A 26838-nucleotide genomic window follows, 5' to 3' on the forward strand; every position below is an offset into this window, starting at 1 on the left:
GCCACCCCCATAACAACTCAGTAGTTCTTTTTTTTGTTTTTGCTTTTTTTTTTTTTTTTTTTTTTTAACTGAGAGAGAGATGTGGTTTCTGCAACACTCTACATTTATTTGTTTCTTGGGTTGACCCTGTATTTCCAAGTGATTTTACTCAAAGCTAGATTGAGATGTGTAGAGGTTCTAAATGTTAGCAGGAATTTATGGCCCTTCCTGTGCCACTCCAACCCTCCTCTGCCTCCTTATATAATTATAAAAAATAATACCAAACCATAAAATATAACATTTAGCTATATGCATAAATCAAATATTTTTCTTGGAAATTCTAATGGCAAATTCTTGGCTATTTTGTCAAAGATGGAGTTTTCTCATTTTCCTTTGCCCTGCTTTGCTTGTGCCCTAAATCTGTGTTTAGGGCTGCCTGTTACTCAAGGCAGCCCTGATTTTACCCCATTCGTCAAGAACAGATCCATTAACTACCTATGCCTGCGCTAATTCTCTAAGTGACCTTGGCATGCTGAGACACATAATCTCCAACTTTGTGGCTCTGTGGTTCTAAAGGGATTGCTGGGGTCCTGATGCTTCGTGGAAAAGCAAGGCCAGTCGGAGGACTGTTGAGTACATTTGATATCCTTGAGGGCAAAGCTATAGTTATTGCTAATAGATTGACATTTGCAGGTACTATTATTTGTTATTTGTGTTAACTGCCTTTTATAAGCATGTAATTTGTCGATCAAAAGTGGGATATTGCAATTGGGATATTTTTAGTGAGATATAATTAAAATCTTTAATCCTTTCTACCTTTCTACTATTTATGCCATCTCTTTGTAACCTACTTGAGGGACTTTCTATTCCTGTTATAGTGACTATACACATGACTGGATTATGTACAGCTTTTTTTTTTTTTTTAATTGAATAGTCTCACAGATATTCTTAAGTCCCAGGGAATCCAAGTATTATTGTATTTCTCTCCACTTCTATTTTTTTTTTTTAAATTTTGTTTTTGTCTTTTGTCTTTTTAGGGCAGCACCCACGGCACATGGAGGTTCCCAGGCTAGGGGTCTAATTGAAGCTGTAGCTGCCAGCCTATGCCACAGCCATAGCAATGCCAGATTCGAGCGATGTCTGCAACCTACACCACAGCTCACAGCCATGCCGGATCCTTAACCCACTGAGCAAGGCTGGGGATCGAACCCACAACCTCATGGTTCCTAGTCGGATTTGTTTCTGCTGTATCATGATGGAAACTCCTCCTCTCCACTTCTAAAGCAAATTTTTTTTGGCTGCACCCATAGCATATGGAAGTTCCCAGGTCAGGGGCTGCATCCGAGCTGCAGCTGCCACCTATGCCAAAGCTGTGGCAATACCGGATCCTTAACCCATTGTGCTGCATCAGTTTTTAACCACTCCCTTTAGTTCTGGTGTTAAAATCATTTTATTATACTCTAAATCATATATATTTGAGTCAGTGGGAAAATAGCTGCTAAAGTAGTTGCTGGTTTCTTGATTCTCACAGCTGTTATTTAACACTATGCAATTAATCAATTTCAAGCATGGATGAAATTGGCAGGGAATTATATATAATCAGGATATATGTAAATCCTAGTAGGTGCTAAATTCTACTCAATTCATTTCTTTAGCTTTTCATTTGGACTACTCACAAGCAAACCTTGTGGGAGCTGATGCATGTAAAATATAGATTGTGCAATTTGACAACAGAAATTAATATATAACACCTTTATGCTAAACTACATGCACAATGTTTATGTTCATGTTTGAGAGTTATTATACTCTTTTATATCACTTTCTGTCCAGAATTTATACCTTAACAGAAAGACTTCTGAGATACATTTTATGATTATGTCTGTTTGCAAATGTATTCCTGCTACATTACTATATTTTGTGTATATTTGACATGCTAACTTTTAATTTTAATTTAATTCTTGTCCTCAAATGGTTAGTATGGTCCTAATTTCAATTCAAAAGTCAAAAATTAAATTTTGTGATTTATTGATAGCCTTTTTATAACTTTCATTACTTATGAAATACATACACATTTCTAGTTCTATTTATTTATTTACCCTTTATACCAAAGTGAAATAGAAAACTATACAAGTGACCTGTAGCATCACTTTAAGGCAAAGTGCATAATAACAGAAAACTATGAAAGTGTTTTCTTGAGTAGAGAGGAATGAAATTCCTGAGTATTAGGTATTTCTCTGACTTTAGATCTGTAATTACCATCAAAAATAATTAATGCAGGAGTTCCCGTCGTGGCGCAGTGGTTAACGAAACCGACTAGGAACTATGAGGTTGCGGGTTCGGTCCCTGCCCTTGCTCAGTGGGTTGACGATCCGGTGTTGCTGTGAGCTGTGGTGTAGGTTGCAGGTGCGGCTCGGATCCTGCGTTGCTGTGGCTCTGGTGTAGGCCGGTGGCTGCAGCTCCGATTTGACCCCTGGCCTGGGAACCTCCATATGCCGCGGGAGCGGCCCAAAGAAATAGCAAAAAAAAAAGACAAAAAAAAAAAAATTAATGCAAAGTAAAATTACATGTGACTCTCTTGAGGCGACAGGTCTCTTCATAAACTGAGAAAAGTTTGTTATAAATAATTTCTTTGCTCCTTCATGTTATTAAATCAGTTTCCAAGGCACACAGGATAACTTCTGTTTAATTTGCTACAAGTTCATATGTTTATAAATATTAGTGCTAAATTTATTCTGTGAACAGTACATATACTTTTAGATTTATACTAATAACCCATCTTACCAATCAATCCCCCTGTGGTAGTTATTTCTATTAAAGAACTGTACCTCCTCAAAGGTTTTTGGGCTGGGGGAGTTACTAAGGATGGAAGGATGCATAACCAGGAACAAATACAAAGCAGTGGTTCCTGAAAAGACAACAGAGGTTCAGAGATTAATTAAGGGAAAATACAGTTTCCTACTATTGGCATTTCAAAGTCATTAATAAACTACATATCACAGAGATCCAAACATACATATAAGTATTCCTTGAATTAAACTGAATAGATAACCAGCATCTTAAAATAAGAAAGTTCTGAAATATGGGGAGAGTGTGATGTGAGAAGAGGCCTGATGCAGGAATTGGAAGAACTGGCTTTTGACTTCAGCTCAATCACTGACTTGGTCTGTGACTTTGGCGTCTAGCTCCTCTTTGTCTTGACTTATTAGCAGAAAATTGCCTGCCTTGCTTATTTCCTAGGCTTTCTCTGAGGATGAAAAGACATTTTGTACCTGAAGTCATTTTGATATTAATAGAGCATCATATAAATGAAATATATTATTATTTAATATGACACTACATGATCAAATCAATACTTTGATTTTCCTATAAAGTTGTTCCTGAGGACTATGAAAGCTTATTACATTTGAGACAGAATTTAAACCCTCAACAAGTTTCAGTTTGAATGTACTATTTACATATTTAAAAAAGTAGTGTCAAAAATTGTTTACATTGCTAAATTTGAAAAGAAAAATCGTGCCCTTTCCTAGTGACATAACAAACTCTGCATTTTTGAAAACGTATCAGAGGTACCCATATAAATGTGACTTTTAATTTTTTTATAATGAGTAATGTCATAAACTGTTAAATTAGTGTTTTAGAGCCTAAATTACAAGTAAAAGGTTATAACTTAGTTACATTGCTCCAGGAGAAAGTAAGGCAGTCTGAGTTCAGGTGTTTAATCAGGTGCTTACAACTATAACTTTGTGTATAAAATCATAATAAAAACAATCTGCTCTATGTATTCAATATTCCTAAGAGAGAAATATACCCTCTATTTCCACTTCTCTAATGTGATTTACATTCTTATACAGTCTCATGGAGCCAGACCTATTAATTGTCTTCTAGGTCAATAGCTAGCAATGGTAATCAGATATGGCCTTATCATATTTCTCTTGCTTGGAGAAATTACTGTTGTAATTTTGCTTACTATGAATGTTATGTTGCCATCTATATCAAACTTTGAATCTTCTTATCTTTCTGACAAGCTTTATTTAGTATTATACTTAAATCTACCATATCAACACAACAGAAAAATTGTGAAAATAACTCTGTCAACAGCAAATATTGTTTAAAACAATGAGTTGGAAGAGGCAGTGTTTCTAGATTATATCTGAGCCAAACAATGAGCATTTTATCTGTGATCAGACATAGCTATAGGGAATGCAGACATAGTAATCCACAATTTACAAGGCAAGAATGCTGTTCACAAGTTTGACAACGCAGTGGTTCTCAGGAGTTACCGTTGTGGCTTAGGGGGTTAAAAACCCAACTAGTATCCATGAGGATGCAGGTTCTATCCCTGGCCTCACTCAGTGAGTTAAGGATCAGGTGTTGCCACCAGCTGCATGTAGGTCACAGATACTGCTTGGATCCTATGTTGCCATGGCTATGGTGTAGGCCGGCAGCTGCAGCTCTGATTCGACCCCTAGTGTGGGAACTTCCATATGCTGTGGGTGTGGCCCTTTTTAGAAAAGAAACAAAATAAAACAAAAAAGCCAATGGTTTTCAAACAGGTGCATGTATCAGATTCACCTGGAGGGTTGGTAAGACAGAGAGCTGTGCTGTATCCCAGAGTTTCTGATTTAGTATACTTTGAGAAACACTGACTTAGAAGAAATGTGGGACAAAATCTAAAACTTATTGGGGAATGAAAATGGTAAAGCATTCTAGAGCATGAGTCAGGTAACTTCTAGGATTGAGAGTTTTAGTTCTGGGAGTTCCTGTCATGGCTCAGTGAAAATAAACCCGACTAGTATCCATGAGGATGCAGGTTTGATCCCTGGCCTCGCTTAGTGGGTTAAGGATCTGGCATTGCTGTGAGCTGTGGTGTAGGTTACAGATGTGGCTCAGATCCAGTGTAGCTATAGCTGTGGTGTAGGCTGGTAGCTACAGCTCCAATTAGACCCCTAGCCCGAGAATATCCATGTGCTATGGGTGTGGCCCTAAAAAGACAAAAAAAAAAAAAAAATTCTATTTCTGATGTTTATAAGCTGTGTGAACTTGGAATGAAAAAAGAATCTCACCTGAGTTTTAGTTTTCTTATCTGTATAGTGAGGAAGAAAATATTTAGCTATCAGCGTTTTATGAGGGTCAAGTGAGATAATCTCTGTGAAAGTACCTAAACAGCTCCATATCTGAATATTAGTAAGGTATTTTTAAAATTAACATTTTTACTGAGATAAAATTCAGTAATACTTTTTTTAAAAACTGAATAGAATTTGTGAAAACGGAGTAACTATTACAATGTGAAAAAAGATTAATTCCTTTTTAGATCAACCGATAACCTTTTCTGAGTTTTATTTTTAAGAACTGTATTAAATCATCTTGCTTGCTTTTTTTTTTTTTCCTTTTTTCACTGCTCTGTGGCATATGGGTTTCTAGGGCCAGGGATCAAATCCTAGTCACAGCTGCCACCTATACTGCAGCTGTGGCAATGGATCTTTAACCCACTGTTCTGGGCTGGGATCAAACTTGCATCCTTCAAGAGACACTTCTGGTCGTGTTGTGCCACAGCAGGAACTCTGTGTTGTTCGCTTTAAATAACATGATGAGCATTAAAAAGACAAACAAAAAATGAATATGATTTAATCATTTGCATAAATTACAGGTACATTGTAATTTATTAGTGGTCAAAAAATTAAGTTGTGGTTTCTGAATTCGGCCTTTGCTTACTCAAATTCTTGGGTCTGAATAAACTAGTGTGTGTGTGTGTGTGTGTGTGTGTGTGTGTACATAATCCTACACACACACATTTAAAAAAAGCTTCAGGGAGTTCCCATCCTGGCACAGTGGTTAATGAATCTGACTAGGAACCATGAGGTTGCAGGTTCGGTCCCTGCCCTTGCTCAGTAGGTTAAAAAGATCCGGCGTTGCCGTGAGCTGTGGCATAGGTTGCAGACTCGGCTTGGATTCTGCGTTGCTGTGGCTCTGTGGTAGGCCGGTGGCTACAGCTCTGATTGGACCCCTAGCCTGGGAACCTCCCTATGCCGCGGGAGCGGCCCAAGAAATAGCAAAAAGACCAAAAAAAAAAAAAAAAAAAAAAAGAAAAAAAAAGAACCAGTTTGGGTATTAAAAAAAAACCAAAACACTTCAGTTTTCATATTTTTGTTAGTTTCAACACCAAAAATATTTGCAAATCCAGATAACTATATGTCACTGCAAGATTATTCAGAAAAATACTTTTTGACAAAACTGAAGTTAAAAATAAAGCTGCTTAATTTTTATGGAACTAATATAAGAAGATATTTTTGTTCATTTAAACAATAATTTCATAAAGTATCAATATATGCAATAATGTGGATGAATCTCAAAAGCATTATTCTAGGTGAAAGAAGTCAAACGGGAGATTACAAACTTTTTAGGGAGGTCAAAGTGTTCTAAATCTTGAACACTGGAGTGTTCAACAGTGTACAATTTCCAAAATTCATCAAACTGTGCATTTAAAAATGGGTGAATTTTATTGCCTGTAAATTATACCTCTGTAAAACTGGGGAAAAATTCAATTTCTATAAAAGGGAGTTAAAATTCCTGTCCAAAGGTAAATGTCATATACAGATTGTAACATAAACATTTGGAAACCCAACTGAATTCAAGATGACAAGTAATAATTCTGCCATCTAACCATGATATTAAAATGTCTGCATATCCAGCACAACACAAGAGGAAGCATATCCTGCAGGGCTTTCTGAAGCAAACTTGATCTGCCAAGCTTCAGAGAAGAGATGTGATTGTTAATGACAAAGCTACATGATGACAGTAGGAGTTCGATGAAGAGACTTTAGTTTAAATGTGTTTCTGGTTGCTTCTTGACTTTAAATAGATAAAGACAAGTGAAATAAATAAGGCCAAGAGAAGTAGTTGTCCTATTTATTACTGTTGTCAGATTAATATTTGTAAATGGAACTAAGAGAAAATGAATAGGCTAAACGTACTGTGTACATTGCATAGAATTCTCCCCATTTATTACTAGAGAAATAAGGGAAAGGAATGTATCTCTCTTAGGAAAGGATGTGGTTGAAATGGCTGTTTTCTGTCAAACAAGAAACTAAGAGCCCAAAATAATTTCTCATGCGGAATACAGCATGAATGTCTGGCATTTTAAAGCTTCCACTGGGCTTCATTTTAATACTGTCTTACAGAAATAAGAAATTTATGGGAAAAAAATTGCATACCAATTTAAGAAAAGGTGCAAAAGATTTCTCCTGGGTATGAATAAATACCTTTCTTAGCACAAAGTTTTGTTTATGTCCAGGAATTCTGCTTGTCAAACATTCTTTATAGACTTTTAGAAAATGGTCACCTCTGCAAGAAATAGTTTAGAAATAAACTATGTAATGAAGACGGCAGGAAGAAGCTAAAGTTCTAGAAGATTTATAGATGTTTATATGTGTCCATCTCTATTTTTCATGAAATCCTATCAGTCACTCTTCAAACACATGATTAATTTTCATTTTATAAATGTTAGTAGCAACACCTTTCCGTTAAGATCTTTGGAAAAAATAACATTTCCCACCAAATTGATTGCAGGATATTCAAACCGTGTGACATCTATCTTCATCCTTTTTACTTTAAAAAAGACTTCAGCAAGAGCTTTTAAGTACATTATTGAGCTAAACAAAGGTTATGTTGGAGAAGAAAATGTGTTATGCATTCATCAATATTTATAGGAAGTTTGAGAAGTTATGTAACAAGACTCATTGTCTAGTCATCAGGATTTTTACACTGTTTGGTTAATGGTAACATAAAAAGTTCTCACCAGTTTTCTGGGGTCCTATTACCAAGAATTTTGGTAAGCGATCACAGGTTTTTTCTTTAGACCAAATGTCTCTATGGCGTTTGTCATCACAAGGATTCTGAAGAGGAGAAGAAAATAGAGATGCATTTTTTTTTTTTGTGGGTGCTCATTGTGTGCTAGAGTTTTTCAACTTCTGTCCTTGAAATGATATCCTAGGAAACAAGGCTATGTGACTCCTTCTTTTAAATGAAAACCTTCAAGTGGCATCACGGAAGATATCAAATAACTTCTTTTCATCCCAAAGCTGAGTGTCTACAAAGGAGGTGGGGGAGGGAAGTCATTTCCACTATGGGTAAACAGCCTCATGATACTGAGGGTTTAGTATTTTTTCCTGCCGTTGGCAGTTCTGTATCTTAATTGTATGTGTGTGTGGAGTGTTTAAAACAGTGAGCTTGTTGAGGAGAGGCTTTGCTTCCTGCCAGCCTCAAATAGATATACCCTCAGCATTCACAAATTACTGAAATATAAGGTGTTAGATTTTTATTGCAAGTAACTTTGAGCTTTCCTGCTGTGCTTCAAAGGGATATGAATCTGGCAGTAATAGTACTCTTTAAAGAGACAGCAGATTCTTTCTGATGCCTTCAAAGGTTGGTAAATGTATGTCTAAAACTATGACTTTACAGATGCTAAAAGGCACTAAATTTCAGCAAAAGGGTAAAATAAGGATGCATTACTACCTTGGGGAATCTGCTTTTGGCCTATAGTTCTTAAATCAAAACCACTGTGTAAGGAACTAGAATATCCTAATTTTAACTGCAAAGTATATATTATATAAAGCATTAACATCAACCTTTAATACTCTTTAGGAATAAGCAAACAGGACAATACTTTATTTCTATTCAATTAACATTATAGATATGTGTAGTTAAATAAAACTGCTTATTTAGCATAGACAACAGATTTTTCAGACTAAAATAAGTGTATTCTTTTTGGCTGTTGTTCTAGAAAAAAAAGTGGTTTCACCTGAAATAATACCAATTTCAATGTAAAAACAAGGCGTTAAGGAGTTCCCCCTGTGGCACAGTGGATTAAGAATCCAACTGCCTCGGCTCAGGTTGCTGCAGAGGCATGGGTTTGATCCCTAGCCTGGATCCCTAGCCTGCAGTGGACTAAAGGATCTGGTGTTGCCACAGCTGCGCCTTGGATTCAATCCCTGGCCTAGGAACTTCCTATGCTGTGGGTATAGCCATAAAAAAAAAAAAAAAAAAAAAAAAAAAAAGTATTAAATTAGCAGGAAAGTTGCAAGTCTTTCCAGTAGCTAACATTTGGTTAAGTTTTGGCACTCAAAAAGATAAAAAGATGTTTGTTTTTTTTAATGTTATCTACAAAATAATATGCAGTGACAGTTCTACAACCATTAGTTTTAACCTCCTAAAATGTGTAGATTTTGTTTCTTCTTAGGGTTATCTGTTTGTGCCCAGGAGGTAACTGGCTCAGCTTCAAAGCTAAATGAATAGAGTATGAGTGCAGCATTTACTGCGCTTCAGTCTGTGAAATTTACTGAGTTCTTCTTCTGAAGATGGTTATTTCTATACCATCAGTTCTGTCATTCACTCTCTAGCAGCATTTAGGACAATGATTCAGAATGTAGTCTCTGAAGCCAGGTGGCCTGGAACTCTTTCCCACTCTGTCACATAGTAGCTGTATGACCTTGTTTAAGTGTCTCAGCCTTTCTTGTTCTCCAGCTTCTTCTTCTGTAAAATGAGGATAATAAGTATACTTACCTCATAGGGTAGTTGTGAGGATTAAATGAATTAACATATGTAAAGCACCTAGTCTCACATATAATTACCACTATGTAGTTATTTCATAAGAGTATTACTTTGCTCAGGTCATGGAGTAGGCAATTTAAGCTCAAGGTGTTTTTGCAATTCTAGGCCACATGAGAGTGTAAGCTTTGAAATCTGGGTTATGCCTAGAACAGTTTGAATATGCCATTTCTATGTGACATTTTCTCTTAAGAAGCTCAGTGATTTTGCCACTAAGCACTTCCCCATGTCCAAAGTAATTCTCAATTAATATGTTTGAAAGCCTCCTATATTCTGCAGCTGCTGGTGCATCCTGTGATTCAGAGGCAGTTATCAGTTCTGAACTCTCTTCACCTATCCCTCTAATGTAATTTAGTCATGAGAGGTATGGGGAGGTGCTCAAGGCTGACCAGCTGACTACCTCCCTAACACACCCTGAAACCACCTTCTGCTCTTTCAGCCTATTGCGATCTGCAAATTGGTCCCTTGCTCCTGATTGAAAACATTACATTCAACCTCTCACTGAGCTTTCAGAATCCCATAATTTCTAATGGGCATGGGAACAGAAAATTTGGTCTGCTATGAAGTTTCTCAAATCTACTAACACGTCCAAAATGCACATTATTTTACCCCCCAGACGCCGTCACTTTTCAGATTTGGATTACCTCCTAGAACTCCAAGATATGTTTTTGGGATTATTTCATTATACCAATAATCGACTCAATCTTACCTGCCAGAGAGGGTCTTTTTGATCAGGAAAGAGCTCAAAATATTTGTGAGCCAGCTGTACTGGCGGCAGTGTCTGAAGTCGCAAGTTGGTCCAGCTCTGCACGAAGTTTGCCAGATTAACAAAAGTATACAATCCCAGCCGGTCATTCCCATAGTTGGACAAATGGGTCATGAAAATGCTGATCTGAAAAAGGCAAATGAACTTCGGTGTTCAAACACAAGTTATTTTAACTCTAGGGGGCAGTGCAATCATAGCAACACTAGTTTTTCTCATGAAGTCTTTGTTCAGATGTTCAGTTCATGCCATGTTTATGATATCCCAAATACTCTCACTGTATTAATGCACACTGAAGAATGTGTTATTAGTAAGATCTGATGAGCATTTCTATGGGGTTTTAATATATTTAATAACAAAAAATGGGTGCAACTGCCATATATCCATGTTAGTGCAATTAGATTGCTGCTGAATGACATAACCTAGATGTTCACACATCATGGATTCCTGATATGTGAACTATTCATAATTTGAGGCAGCAGGATCCCAGGAGGCTGGGATTTTATCATGCCAATCAGTTTAATTTGATTTGTAATGTAGTACATAAAGTTAAGGGGTATAAATAATCAATGAATTGTCATTATTAGCATTAACTGAATATCCTCTGATTTGTATTTATTAGAGGCCATGATGACAAAAGACTAATGACTGAATTTTTACTAAAATAAATGTCAACTATTTTCCATCACTAACACTCTAAAACTATTTTCCGTATTTATTGCATCATCTGTTTCCAATATCAAATACTTTTTTGAGGCAAGTTTTCAGCGCTTGGCTAGATAAAATAAATTCTTCCTATGGAAGCAGGTGTCCTAGATTGAATCCATGTATTGAAATAAAATTACAGCAAACATGGGGAACTTCTTATAATAAAATAAATTTGAATTCTGGAGGTTTAATTAAATTGGTCAGGAATGTAGAAGGGTCATTTTTAAAGCTACTGCTTTAAGTGAATGCAAATAGTTTTTGTTGGTTAGTGTTGAAAAATGGAAATAATTCTGAATGAGATTTTCAATGGCAATAAAAATGACTGTGGCATTCATGTAGCTATAAAAAGATCATAAAAATAATCTTATGAAAGTAATACTTCCTAAAATATATAATATTATATAAATGAAGAGTAATAACACTTGTTATAATTATCACAGTAATGAATATAAAATGTTCATTCATTGAGAGACAAAGAAATATTCTAGAAAGTTTATTGAGGTAAAGTGATAGAAATGAGAGTAAGGTTTGATATAATGAAATACAAAACATATAATTATTTACAACTATGAATAAGAGGAAACAGTGATATCTTGTATTTTAAAGAACAAATCCTGCGGACTTTCTCATAAAAAGCTTGAAGAATGATCAATTGTGTTTAATTGTGTTTCTATTCACTCTGCCGAATATATTTTAAATCTTAGAATTTTCACAGAAAAAATACTCTGAGAGTGATTTTATGTAGCTACCAAAAGACTGATGAAGTCATGGAATTGATAAGACTTACCATTGGAGGTATTTGTGAGAAATGAGACTTTAAAAATTTAACCTTCTGGTCATTTATTGATTGTTTATGGCCATATCGATGGCTTATGGAAGTTCCCAGGCCAGAGATTGGATCTGATCCACAGCAGGGACAATGCCTGATCCTTAACCTACTGTGCCGAGGCCAGGGATTGAACCTGTGCTGCCACAAAGACAACACTGGATAATTAACTGGCTGGGCCAAGAGTGTGAACGCCAAACCTTCAGGTTATTTTTTTTTATAGTAGCTTATATTGTTTAACTTTTCCCTCTTCCTTTTTCATCCAAAATTCATCAATGGGGTATTGAGAGACTTAAGAGAAGCATACTTAAATTTGGAAGTTCTTTTCTAATGTCTGCTAAAGGCAGTCTATTATCATTAGTTTTATATGCCACATTTTTCAACATAGCCCAATAACAATGGCAAAATGATACTTCAAGTTTACTTTCTATTAAATTTTTTTTCATACAATGTAAAACTATATTATGTTAACTTAGCCACTAGTTCAAGTTTCTTGCTTTATTTTTATGAAAGATTTATCCAAAAATCTGTGTCTGTATTTCACTTGAATAATATCTACGTTGGACAGAAAATGAAAAACGTGGAGATACTATGTGACTTGTTCTAATACATGTGACCTCCTTTTGAATTTACTTTTCGACCTTGGAAAGCATTTTATGATGTGACATTTAAAACATAGTGCCACCTTTTTACTTGTATGAGTATAAAAAGTAAAAAAATGCTTCTTTCTTTGGTAAAAGCAAAGTGACCTAAAGTGAGTATGAACTGCTTGATGACACCGCTTTTGCTGAAACTGAACTTGATTGGCAAGAATTATGGTAACACTTATAAGGTATTGAACTTAATCCTGTAAAAGAAAAGCTACTTATCCTCCAACCATAGACCCTTTCTAGATTTTCAATTCTATTTTTGTATATCTGCTTTAATATAGTGCAAAGTGGAAAGGACTATTTCAAAGTGCTGGTTTTGCAGTGCATGTCACCTCCTGACAGTTTTAGACTTTGGACTCAAGGCTGGGATTTGTTTTGTGCTCCTAAAGAAATATAAGGCCCTAAAAGGAGTATAATTGATCAGACACAAAACACCTCAGTTTCTTTCTTTTTTCTTCTTTTTAGTACTTTGCCTGTAGCATATGGAAGTTCCCAGGCTAGGGGTTGAATCAGAGCCTATGCCACAGCCATAACATTAGGTCTGAGCCATGTCTGTGACCTACACCGCAGCTCATAGCAACACTGGATCGGTAACCCACTGAGCAAGGCCAGGAATTGAACCCACATCCTAATGGATACTAGTCAGGTACGTTAACCACTGAGCCACAATGGGAACTCCCCAATTTCTTTTTAAACTTTTTTTTAGGGAATGAATCACAACACTCTCTCTGTACATGACATATAGTATAATCTTTTACTGAATATATAACCTCTCCAAGTTTTATTTACTGTTTTTTTTTTTAGTTGGGAAGGTGTGTGCAACAGGACAGGTGGGAACAGATATAATGAGAATGTTTTGCCCAAAATTTAGCTTGCTTTCCAAACAATATTTCTTCTTATTTTTGTTCTGACCTATGACAACTATAGTGTCACCTTACTTCTTGGCAGTTCTGTATCTGACAATTGCTGCATGGACTAGAAAGTAACAAATAAGCAGCTTGAAAATGTTGCTATTTCAGGGACAGCAGATATTAGCTTTTCCCCAAAGAAGATGCCTTTATAATTTTAAGAGTATTTCAGAACTGAGGGTTTTTGTTTGCTTTTAAAAAAGCATTGAATATATCAAAGTATGTTTTCTTTCTTTTTTTTTTTTTAAAGAAAGTAAGTTATCTTTACTATACATGCAGAATCCAACAAGAAGGAAAATGTCAAAAAAAATTACAAGAGCATTTCTGTAACAGTTTTAGTTATAAGCACACTACAGGTAATTAGTTGTTGTCCAAAAGACTAATCAGCCGCTTAAAACTCAAATCACTGGAAACTGCCAAAGGCATAAAGCTTATCTGATTTACAGTTGAAAAAAATTCTAGCCCAATAAACATAGATTTGCATCTATGATTTTTTTTTTTTCTGTAAAAGGCAAAACGTAAATACCAAGTATCATATGTACTGACATTTATGGGAAAGGAAAGAGATACCAATTGTAAAAGTGTGGCTAAGAGAAAGATATCAGGAGCTTTAGCTACACTTTCCAGACTCAACCATGTGAATCTAGTAAGTTACAAGTATCAGAGATGGATGGATAACTGCCAGGAAGAATAAGGAGCAAAACATGCATCCCATGCAAACACAATGGACAATGTATAATTACTGTTTGTTTTGAGAACATAAGGGGGAGGGGAGAAGAATTAGGGTATTAAAAAAGTATGTTACTTATATGTTGATTATAAACCATGCCATTTATGACCATGCTGCTCAGTTCAAATCCACAAGCATTTTTGTTTGTTGGTTTATTTGTTTTACCTATTTGCTAGATACTCCGACTGGTTTGGGCTGGTGGTACAAATATATATATGTTGTTCATTCTTTTTAAGTCTTACTTGAGAAAAAGAATTCAAAAGGCACAAAAGAGCATACAGTGAGAAAGATTTGCCCTTTACATCTCTGGCCTTCAGCCAACCGGTTTTATTTTGTTTTCGTATCCTTCCATGTGACCAAAGCTTCAAGAGACTTAGCACATATACAGATCACGTAGGAAGTTTATAAAAGTTCAGATGACTCAGATTCTGATTTTCTAGGTTTGGAGGGTGCCCTTGTACCTGCCTTTTAGAGAATCATCCCTAGTTTTCTTGATGCAAGTGCCTGTGGAATACGATTTGAGGAAAACTGGCCAGACCCATTGTTTATTCCCATGGAAAAGATTTTGTTCACCAAAAGCCATCAGCTTTTCTATAGCGGTCTTTTAAAATACATTTTAAAAAAGAAGCATATCTTGTCAAGTTTATAAATAAAGTTTGATGTTCTAGACTTAGAGCTAATCCTGCCACAAAGGACAACTTGGTAAATGCCCTGCCTGTGCCTTCGGAGGGCTTTTGCACTGCTGACACACGTGTGGAGATGCACAAAGGATAGTTAAAAAAAGAACTGGTCCATATAGACATGTTCAGTTGTTCCTAAATCCCCTTCGATCCTGTTTTTATTATTATTTTTTTTACCAAAGCAAAAATTCTTCATCTCCACATGTACCTCTCAGATGCATATTACCTTATGACTTCTCTATTTTAAAGGCTGCTCTTCACATTCATTTTTACTTCATTTCATAGCATTGAAAAAGTTGTGTGGAAGAGAACAAACACACTTAACTTCTTTAGGAGAAAAAATGCGGAAAGCAGTTTATTTTGGGAGAATAATGAGCAAACTGGGAACACTTCATTTTTATTACTATGAAAGATGTATGAGTTTTCCCATTCTCAGGATGGTACTTCATTACATGAGCATGTATTTTTCTGGAAAATAAGTTAAAAATTCTAAGGCGAAGGCTCTTCTAATGAGGCACTGGGCCTAAACTTCCAATTCTGTAATTTCCCAGGTCAAACCCTCTAATATTTCCTCACTGTCTTCTGAATTAAATAACATTCAGGCTGTCTTCCTAAATTACAACAGGAACTTAGGTTACCTTTCCACTCTTATGTGTGCTCAGGGCCCCAGTCAGCTTGCCTTGCTTACTGTTCCCCTGTGTTCCCTGGACTCACCTGCCTCTGTGCTTTGTCTAGTTTCTTCTCTAGAAAACACTGCCTTGCTTTTCTACTGATGTCAGTCCCGGGTATCCAGGACCTTTTCAGAGCTCTCTAGGCAAATGCAATCTTTTAAAAATTTGAGCCCCAGGGCATTCCAGTTTAGTCTTTTAAACATTTTCTTACTCTGGCCTGTATTATGCTTTAAAAAAAAAATCCTTTAACTTGAGTCTAGATTATAAGTTCCTTGGGGGCTGGCATGGGGTCCTTTCAGAGAACTTTATTCTCTGAACTGCTTATGATATGTAGTATGTGTCTTGAATTGGCACCAATAATCTTATTTAAAAAGTTGGGAAATTTAGGGTCAGTTATCTTTTCAGAGTCATTCATTCTGATAATCCTTTAGCACTGTTCAAATTGTGAGCCTCCTCAATGATTTATTCTTGTTTCTTTCAACTTTGTCGCCATTTGTGCTGTACTCTTCTCGCTGAATTCCTCCTGCCCAGTCTTCACTTGTTTTTTTTAGTGCCTGCTTCCCTCCATTTCCTGTGAAACCTCCTTCCTTTGTAAATAAATGTTATATTTAGGTCTTTGACTTTGGCCTGCATGGTGGTTAAGAACGTGGGCTCTGCCACATACTGGCTCTTTGATCTTAGCAAGTTATTCAATCTCTCCGTACTTTAATTTATTTATCTAAAAAGGAAAAAAAGAGTAGAATAAATAGTAACTACCTCACAGAGGTGTTGTGATGATTAAATGTAATATAACAAAACATTTAGGAGTTCCTGTCGTGGCTCAATGGTTAACGAATCCGACTAGGAACCATGAGGTTGCGGGTTCAATCCTTGGCCTTGCTCAGTGGTTTAAGGATCCGGCATTGCCCTGAGCTGTGGTGTAGGTTGCAGACGTGGCTCCGATCCCACATTGCTGTGGCTCTGGCGTAGGCCTGTGGCTACATCTCTGATTAGACCGCTAGCCTAGGAACCTCCATATGCCGTGGATGTGGCTCTAGAAAAGGAAATAAAAAAAATGAAAAAAACCCCAAAACATTTATTTAAAGCACTGCTTGGCACACAGGAATTGTTTAATAAATAATAGCTTTTCACTATTGTTTTTATTGTTGTATTACTGTGGTTTTGGAGGAACATCATTTCTCACTTATAGCCTCCTTCCAGCAACTCATCAACCTTATCTATACCTCTAGACTTTGAATCCCTTAATTTTTTTCTGCATCTGTCAATGTACATCTGATCATTTCCTCCACCAGGTAAGATTCTATGGTCAACAATTTGAACTTCTCTCCTGCTATCATCCTCAGATTCCCAAACCATCTTTTTGCTTTCAGTGCACTGCAGATCTGAGACTTTGAATCAATTTTCCATCCAATTTCTTCACACCCGCATGTGAACTATACAGCACAGCTAGAAAAAGATGGGAACTCTTCAGATCACTTAGGCACATGGTCCCCAATTTGAATGGAATCCCCCATACTACTGGATATGCTTTTTATTCATTCTTTATCCCCTCACTTGTCAGTTCCCTTCAGCAGTTATTTCAGACTCTCATTCTTCTCTTGAGGCCTTTTGCTCAGTCTCCACTCACCACAGTCTCCCTAGTTCATCATCCCATGATTAATGGGGAGTAACGATCATTAGGCAGGAACTCTTTCAACTTCCTACCCATATCCACAGACATTTGTCTTTTAAAAATTCTTCCTGACACTTTCAGTATCAGACAGAGCTGTCCCATTTTGTATTCAAGATTAATATATCTCCAAGTGTTTCTTACCCCATCTACTTTCAACTGCCAAGAGATCTCATTTTAACACTTATTTCTCTGTTTTCCTCTATTTTTAATCCTTTCTACTGGTCCTTTCCTACTGCCTGAGAACATGCTTGAGTCTCTCGCATTTAAGGTTCTCTCGAGTTTTGTACTTTTCTAGGCACTGTCCTTCCCAGCCAAGGTCTTCAAAGGAGTAGTGTATAGGTGCTGTCTTTACTCCCCATTTCCATTCACTTTTCAATACTTTGTAATCTGGCTTTTGTTCCCACCATTACATTGAAAATGCCTTGTCAAAGGTGAGCAGGTACAAATAAAATATCTATAGTCTTAAAAATCATTATGTAACTCACACATTAAACTCTTTGATTCATGGAATATAATCATTAGAGTAACCTAATCACTTTTTTGCACTGTCCCTTCAACATTTATTCAGTGTGGGTGGTCTTCCCCTTATCCCTGGATGAAGGCTAAGGTAGGAGCATGGCCTCCCTGGTTTCTTAGGTGAACAGAAAGCTCTCCTGTAGCTACAGTTGCTAACACTGTATTGATTTTGTAGTTTAAATCTCCTAATCCAGAGCATAATCAAGACTCCAAACTTCTTGCTAGCTGAGGTTTCTGATCCCTTAGTGTCTGGAACATGGAGATGAAGGAGGTAAAGGGATGCAGGGAACTATGATGTGACTGATATTGTCACAAGGTGGTGGGCAGTTAAAGCCATTTGAGATCTTTGGAGATACTCCCTTGAGGCCCCAGAATGCAGTTTCCTTTATGAGGCTAGTGCATTCCTCAGTCTTCTGTCAGGAGCCCTTTTAAAAGGATTCCCAGATAACATTCCTACTAAGAATTTCACATCTGGTCCCTGGGATTTGGGGCCCTTTGACTTGACTTTGGAACAGAAAGCACATACTTCTTAGATGTGGCCCCTTCCTCCTCTGACACAGACCATTTTAGCCAATTTCTCTCTCATGCTTTAATTTTATGAGCCATGAGGCAGACACCAACCTAACACATTCCCATTATGCAGGAAACACATACCAAGCTCTTGGATGGTTCCAGTGACCCTCAAGCCAGAGGTGAGATGAGCAGCCGGGCAACCATTCACCCTCTGCTCTCCCACAGGTAGAAAAGTGGTATGCTCACTGCACAGCAGAACTCTCGCCAAAAGTCTGCCTCACAAATTCTCCTTGATTTCCAGAAACTTGGTCATTTTATCCTGGATGTGGGTGAGACATTGGAAATTTCTTTTCATAATGGTCCCACTCACAGCTCACTTTGGTGCTAATATCTTTCGTATTTTGTGTTGTTACAACTGTTTTAGGCTAAAAATTACTTTCATGAATTTTATCACCTTGTCCAACAGGAGAAAAAAGGATGTCACTTCCATTTTTAAGGCTTAAATTCATTGAGTACCGTTTTTCTACCTGGCTTGTGCCTTAATCATCATTTAAGAATATCAGTGGGAAAGCTCAATTGCGGAATAATTTGGCAAAGGGCCCTTAACATTTTGAATTTGGGATAGGCTTTACAGGAAAGCTGAAAGGGTAAATCAATTGCTCTCAATTAGGGACAGGTTTCAAAGGTACAGTGATGAGGTCAATGTAATTTAAAGCAATTTAGCTTGGAACATTTGTCTTTTTTATAACATTTATGTCTCTCACTTAATTTTTCTGGCTATACATTCAGAACTGCAAGTTCAGCCCTTTTATTACAAGCTAATGATTGATGATCAATTAACATTTCTGTTAGGTGCCAGAAGAAGTAATTCTATTGGTTTAATGCATTGCCATTACTTGAGCTGCTGAACAAATGTTTACATGCACAAGAGCATCTCCAGCTCTCAGACCAGCAATTTTCAGTCCATTTTGCATTGTGTACCTTGGGTGTGCTGATCTGATATTGTCTCCGCATTACTCTGAAAGACCCTGTTGCAGTTGTTTGGAGACTAGACAACAGCTGTTCTTCTGTGAGACTCACAAAGTGACAGGATAATGAATACAGTTATACCTTATGATAAATTTAAAAATGATTAATTAAGAGAAATGCTTATTTAAGCAGCAACAGAGTATGAAGGTTATATTCAATTTTGCAGTGAAAACATTTTTTTTTTCTCCTAGCAGAAAACATTTTGCTTTTTAGTTTTAAAGCACTGCTTCCAAGGCATAATAAAGATATAGAGAGGAGATGAAATTGAACCTCCCTGAAGGGGTTTAATTTAACTGGAAAAAAAAAACAACAACAAAAAACCCCAAACATGACAAAATTAACAACAACAACAAAATCCTTGAAGTAAATGGACCTACATGAAAATCTGATTTTGGCGCATCTGTGAATGAATTACATTTAGATAATCACAAAAATCAGCTTCATTATCAGGAGGTTTCAGTTAATTGCATTTAGTCATAAAGCTGAATTCAGTCGGGGCGGGGGGAGTTGGAATGTAACCACACCAGACAAGTGCCTTTATTTTGTATTTAAAAAGCTAGGTTTTGCTGTCAAGTTTCTGAATATTCAAAAATACAAAAAAAAATTCCTTTTTATTTATTTATTTTAAGGCAGTCCCTCTAATAAAATGGTTTGTAAAATGTTGGAAGATTTTGGGTATATCCATTTTGTACAGAAATTTATGTAGAGGGAGTTCTCATCCTGGCTCAGTGGTTAACGAATCTAACTAGGAACCATGAGGTTGTGGGTTCGATCCCTGGCCTTGCTCAGTGGGTTAAGGATCTGGTGTTGCCGTGAGCTGTGGTGTAGGTCGCAGATGCGGCTCAGGTCCTGCGTTGCTGTGGCTCTGGTGTAGGCTGGCAGCTACAGCTCCAATTGGACCCCTAGCCTGGGAACCCCCATATGCCATGGGAGCGGCCCTAAAAAACAAACAAAAACAAACAAAAAAAGAATAAACACTCTAGGTATTAACAGAGTCACTTAGGTCTCTATACCTTCAACAAAAGGAAAAATATCCTGGCTTGACTGGGCCCATACAGCCATGGTTTAGTGTTTTGACTGAAAAAAGGCATTTTAAGAAAAAAAGTTTGGCACAAGATGGCACAAGTGAATTAATTCTTTCAGGGCTTTGAAGGAAACAAGCCTGGATACAAGAGTCAGCTAAGGTACCATATGAAACTTAATTAAAAGCAAGATAACGAGAAGGGCATTTCTGAAGAAATGGATTGAGAGAAGAAATATAAAGGATTCCAAACCTTTATGTGTCAGCACAGCTAGAGGCCACCTACTGCCAAAGCTACTGGCAGCTGGAGGCTCTCTTTCAGCTGTGGTGAGAAAAATACTCTTGAGATAAAAGGTGATAAGGTCAGAAAAGATTGTAGCTAGATCAAATATCTATTTTTAAAAAAAAACTGCAGTAGGAATCCCGCATTTAGTCTATAATTAGTTATTACTGCTTAGTTACAAGTTCTTTAAAAATAACTTATTCATAGATAAACCAATCTATAAGTAATACTGTTATGTAACTGAGAAGTTACATTTTCTAAAAGTGAATTATCTGAGGAATTAGGTAAATCATCTTAAGAAGAACTGGAGTTTGTAAATGTTTCCTTTCTGAATCTGTGAACCCTTTCACATAGTAGCAGCTACCCAGAACTGCACATAACAGGTACCAGGTACAAGGAGACTTAACAGTTATGAAATCTGAAGTGTAGATTTAGTCCTCTACTAAAGGTCAACGTTTTCGTAGTGACTTAAAGGAAAGTCCTAAGAATATTTACTTGGATATCATCAACATCATCATCATCATAATCAGGAAAGCTTCAGACATATTAGAATTTTGAAAGAACTGCAAAGGTTTTTATAAATGGTTTCATTAAACACCAATGTCTGGGGAATAGTGCCTGCTGAATAAGAAAATTCACTTTATTAGGTGGATAGCTGGGCAGAGGGCAGAAGGGCAGGGTTCTCCAGTTCCTTTCTGCTGTGAAGGCAGTTTTCTATATTTTTCTATATATGGTTCCTGTTCGAAGCTTTATGGAACTTTATGATGACACTCATGTTTAGGTGTTTCATCTGGAAGGATGCCTGAACCACTTGAATGACTTCCTAAATGATCTCTTTGCCTTTGTTTCTCCCAACTCTATTATGTTCCATATACTAATACCAGAGAAATCCTCCAAGGCAAAACTCCTTTGCTTAGAAAATATCAATAACTTCTTATTTGCCATTAAGTTAGCCTTCTTTTCCTAGTATGCAGAATCCTTGACAAAACAGAGCCATATTCCTTCTTGAGTTTTATTTTCCTCCACAAACACTCTCCAAGGAGAAAACTGAACCACTTCTTTTTCTCCAAATGCTCATGCTTTAGGCTTGATATCTACTTCCTCTGTAACGAATACTTCTCTATCTATGTGTCTTTCAGGCTAAATTCTATCCACTGTTCAAGTGCCATCTCAAATATTACCTACTTAAGGTCAAAATTGATCAGTCCTTAGACTTATTCTCTTTATTCTGCTAGTAGTCAGTGTACACCTAGAATAAACAAATACTTATACTATAATCATTGACTTTTGGTCTAGGTATAATTCAGACCTTCTTGGTTGTATAGATGTCTACTTCACAGATGAAAGGAAGGAAGAGGTCAGAAGCAGGATGGGTGCAAGGTTTCTAGTTTGAATGTTGTAGAGGGTGATGACAAGGAAAAAATATATATTGAATGCTCACTATCTGGCCAGTATTATATATTTTTAATCTCATCACTCATAAGAAGAACGCTAATGAAGGTGGATACTACGATTCCCTTTTTACAATCAGACAAGCCAGATAGCTAGGAAAGAGCTGAATTAAGAACTAAACCCACATCTATCTGGAAGCAAAAGCCTGGACTCTGTCACACGGCACTACACTGACAATGTCTGGTAGAGAACAGCAAGAAGAAATGGCTAATATCTTGAACTGTATCTCTGAAGATGGAGAAAGAAAAACCTACAAAAAGCTAATTTGAGAACATTAGCATCACTTACTGGAATCATCTAATGTAAAGTGTCTTATACTCTATGGATGTCAATTTATTAGAGCACAAGGAGATAGGCAAATCATATGCAGAAGAGTGTGATTTAGAAGGTGGGGAAAGATTTTCTGTATCTAGCAAGACTTCCATTCTACTTTTAAAATGATAGGCGAATGTGTTGATTCTGTCTGGAAAATTATATCACTTGTCTGTCATTCCATAAACAGGATAAAATGGGTAAGTGTGTGTGTGTGTGTGTGTGTGTGTGTGTGTGTGTACATGCATTGGAGTTTTTGTCTTTCTTTTTAGGTATCTGTTTGTATGTCTTGAGGCCCATCTACATAAGTGAAATCCTTCCCTATTTCCACATAAACTGATATCACTATAAACTAGAAGATAAGGTCTGCTTCAACTTTAGAGAAATGTTAAGCATATAGAAAACAGGAGCAATGATAATATTAAGAGTATTAGTATTAAGTCAAAAAGAAAATGAACAAAAATATTTCCAGAATTTACAGTTTTTTTGGAGTTAACAGAAAGTGAAGTTAAAGGCCAGTTTTATATGAGGCCAATCACTTTGAAAAGTATAAGATGCTGATGAAAGAAACCAAAGATGACAGATGGAAGATATACCATGTTCCTGGATTGGAAGAATCAATATTGTCAAAATGACCATACTTCCCAAGACAATCTGCAGATTCAATGCAATCCCTATCAAATTACCAATGGCATTTTTCGTAGAACTAGAACAAAAAATTTTAAAAGTTGTTTGGAAACACAAAAGACCTTGAATAGCTGAAGTAATCCTGAAAAAGAAAAACAGAATTGGAAGAATCAGGCTCTCAGACTTCAGAATAGACTACAAAGCTACAGTCATCAAAACAGTAGGGTACTGACAAAACCCAGAAATAAAGATCAGTGGAACAGGATAGAAAGACCAGAGATAAACTCATGCACTTATGATCAACTAATCTATAATAAAAGAAGCAAGAATATTCAATGGGGAGTTCCCACTGTGACTCAGTGAGTTAAGAACCTAACATAGTGACCATGGGGATGTGGGTTTGATCTCTGGCCTCATGTAGTGGCCCCTCCATCTATCTGGAGAAAACCATAATTTGAAAAGATCTGACATTGCTGCAAGCTGCAGCGTAGGTTGCAGATGTGGCCTGGATCCTATGTTGCTGTGGCTGTGGTATAGGCAAGCAGCTGCAGCACCAATTCAACCCCTAGCCTGGGAAATTCTATATGCTGCAGGTGCAGCCATAAAAAGAAAAAAAAAAGAGTATATAACGGAAAAAGAGACAGTCTCTTCAATAAGCAGTGCTGGGAAAATTGTTTATCTACATATAAAAGAATGAAATTAGAATACTATTTTAGACTCTACACAAAAATAAACTCAAAATGGAATAAAGACCTAAACGTAAGGCCAGATACTAAAAAACTCCTATAGGAAAACATAGGCAGAACATTCTCTGACATAAATTGCAGCAATATCTTTTTTGATTCACCTCCTACAATAATGAAAATAAAAACAAAAATAAACAAATGGGATCTAATTAAACTGGAATGCTTCTGCATAGCAAAGGAAACCATAAAAAAATGAAAAAACAACACACAGAATGGGAAAAAAAAACTTTTCAAATGAAGCAACCAACAAGGGATTAATCTCTAAAATATACAAAAATCTCATGCAACTTTATATGTGTATATATATATATATATATATATAACCCAATCAAAAAATGGTCAGAAGATCTAAATTGACATTTTTCCAAAGAAGACAGACAGATGGCCAAAACACATGTGAAAAGATGCTCAATATAGCTAATTATTAGAGAAATACAAATCAAAACTACAATGACGTATCACCTCATACCTGTCAGAACAGCCAACATCAAAAAGTCTACAAACAATAAATGCTGGAGAGGGTGTGGAGAAAAGGAAATCATCCTACGCTGTTTGTGGGAATGTAATTGGTGCAACCACTATGGAGAACAGTATGGAGATTCCTCAAAGAACAGAAACAAATGCACAGATTTCAAAAGCAATCTTAGGTTACCATAAGGGAAACCATGCAGCAGGGAGAGAGGAACTGGGAGGATGGGAATAAAATATACACACTACTGTATGAAATAGATGTTTAACACTAACCTACTGTATAGCTCAGGGAATCTACTCAATAGTTTGTAATAACTTATATGGGAAAAAAGAATGGAATATAAACTAATTCACTTTGCTGTACACCTGAAGCTAATACAACATTATGAGTCAACTATACCCCAACAAACAAACAAACAGCCAAATACAGAACTACCATATGACCCAGTAATCCCACTCGTGGGCATCTATCTGGAGAAAACCATAATTCAAAAAGATACATGCCGCCAATTGTTCATTGCAGCAGTATTTACAATAGCCATGTTGTGTAAGCAACCTAAATGTCCATGAATAGAGGAATGGATAAAGTAGATATGGTACATATATACAGTGGAATATTACTCAGCCATAAAAAAGAATGAAATAATGCCATTTGCAGCAACGTGAGTGGACCTAGAGATTATTATACTAAGTCAAGTTAGTCAGACAGTGAAAAACAGACATCATATGATATCACTTATATGTGGAATCTAAAAAAGGATACAAATGAACTTATTTGCAGATAATCGTGAGACAGACTCACAGACTTTGACAACAAAGTTATGGTTACCAAAAGAGAACAGGTAGGGGGTGTGGACAGAGGGTTTAGGATTGGCATATGCACTCTGTGGTATATAGAATGACTGGCCAATGGGGACATGCTGTATAGCATAGAGAACTCTACACAATATTATATAATATGATAATATTTTATTATTAAAATATCTGTGACAATCTATGTAGGAAAAGAATATGAAAGAGAATGGATGTGTGAACATGTATAACTGAATCACTTTGTTGTACAGCAGAAATTATTGCAACATTGTAAATCAACTATACTTCAGTAAAACTTTAAAAAACAAAAAAAATCAAGAGATTATTAAAAATGGTCTAGTTCGCATATATACACATGAAATGAAACGCTTTCTAGAATATTAAATGATGTCATCTCATATGTCTGAAATTCTGTAGGCATTTTAAAATATAATTTAGCATATGTATCTATTACATTTCAATTATATTTTAATGTTATTTGGAGATGTAATTAAACATCTATTTCCCATTACATGTTTCTTTAGAATTATTACTTCTTAAGAAACAAATAAACCATTGGGATGTTTTGCACAGAAATTTGGTGATTCGTATTTACTGTCCTTGAAATAAAGTGGAAAAGTCTTATTTGTCCTTCATTTGCCAACTAATTAACAAAGCAGGGAAAAAAAACTGATAGAGAACAAAGAACTTCATGGAAAATGTAAAGGCCTAGACATGTTTTGTAACCATCCAACTTTCATGGTCACAGGGCACGAGTGAGAATGCAGACCACAAACACAGATGTGCTCATGATTAGAGCAGGTAAATATGATTTATTTTCTTTGATATGTGAAGTAAAAGCACATTTATACTAATCAGTTATGGATACTCGATACCATGTATGATTATATAATAATGAGTACATCAGTTACAGTTTTCTAAAAAAATAGAACCAACAGGATGTATGCACGTATGTATACCCCCCCCCCCCCCACACACACACAGTGTAGACCAGCAGAGCTGAAGACCCTGGGAAGAGCTGCAGTTTGAGTCCAAATACAGTCTGCTGCAAGAATTTCCTCTTCTTCTGAGGATGTCAGTCTTTTTCTATTCAGGCCTTTAAATGACTAGATGAGGCCAACCCACATTATGAATAATAATCTGCTTTATTCAGTCCACTAATTTAAATGTTATCCCATCTAAATAATGTCTTCCCAGAAATATCTAAAATAATGATTGACTCAGTATCTGGGTACCCTGGCCTACCCCTGAATTTGTGAAAATAACCGTCACAGAGAAGAGGAATTCTTTTTTTTCATTTGCTTTTTAAATACAACATGCAACAAAACAATTCATTAACTATTTTGTCATGCCCGTTCTCCTTAGAACCTAGAACCCAGTTTTTCTTTTTTTTTGGTCTTTTTGCTATTTCTTGGGCCGCTCCTGCGGCATTTGGGAGGTTCCAAGGCTAGGGGTCCAATCGGAGCTGTAGCCACCGGCCTACACCAGAGCCACAGCAACTCGGGATCCGAGCCGCGTCTGCAACCTACACCACAGCTCACGGCAACGGCGGATCGTTAACCCACTGAGCAAGGGCAGGGACCGAACCCCCAACCTCATGGTTCCTAGTCAGATTTGTTAACCACTGTGCCACGACGGGAACTCCCAGAACCCAGTTTTATGAGAGGGTTTTGCTCAGAAAGAAGAGGGAGAGAGATGTGTAAAACTCTGCAAAACTAAAGCTAAGACAGAGGTTTTGTGAGTGAGGAGCTGCCTTTGGCACCCTTTGACTACCCTGAGTAACTGGCAGGACCTATCATTTGAGTGAAAGCCTCTGAGGTATATCTGTGTAGACCAGGGCCTAGGATTCTGGGTTCCCAAACTCA

The 26838-nt window shown here is 36.6% G+C and overlaps 1 protein-coding gene across 3 annotated transcripts in view; it reads right to left on the reverse strand.

Annotated features, from left to right (window-relative positions):
• NDST3 (N-deacetylase and N-sulfotransferase 3) overlaps positions 1 to 26838 on the reverse strand; it is a 147048-nt gene that overhangs the window by 24197 nt on the left and 96013 nt on the right. For 2 of the 3 annotated variants that reach the window (XM_084973089.1, XM_005666900.4), the window contains exons 7-9: positions 10292 to 10474; positions 7775 to 7871; positions 2761 to 2884 (exon numbers count right to left, since the gene is read on the reverse strand). In XM_084973089.1, coding sequence (XP_084829215.1) covers positions 2761 to 2884; positions 7775 to 7871; positions 10292 to 10474 — 404 coding nt within the window. The remainder of the gene's footprint in view (positions 1 to 2760; positions 2885 to 7774; positions 7872 to 10291; positions 10475 to 26838) is intronic. The other variant, XR_014813132.1, reaches the window with a different exon arrangement.

Source organism: Sus scrofa, chromosome 8, assembly GCF_054392235.1.
Source record: "Sus scrofa isolate SSC_HxYL_T2T_F1_AM1 chromosome 8, Sscrofa_HxYL_maternal_Yorkshire_Landrace_v2.0, whole genome shotgun sequence".
Taxonomy (NCBI): Eukaryota; Metazoa; Chordata; class Mammalia; order Artiodactyla; family Suidae; genus Sus; species Sus scrofa.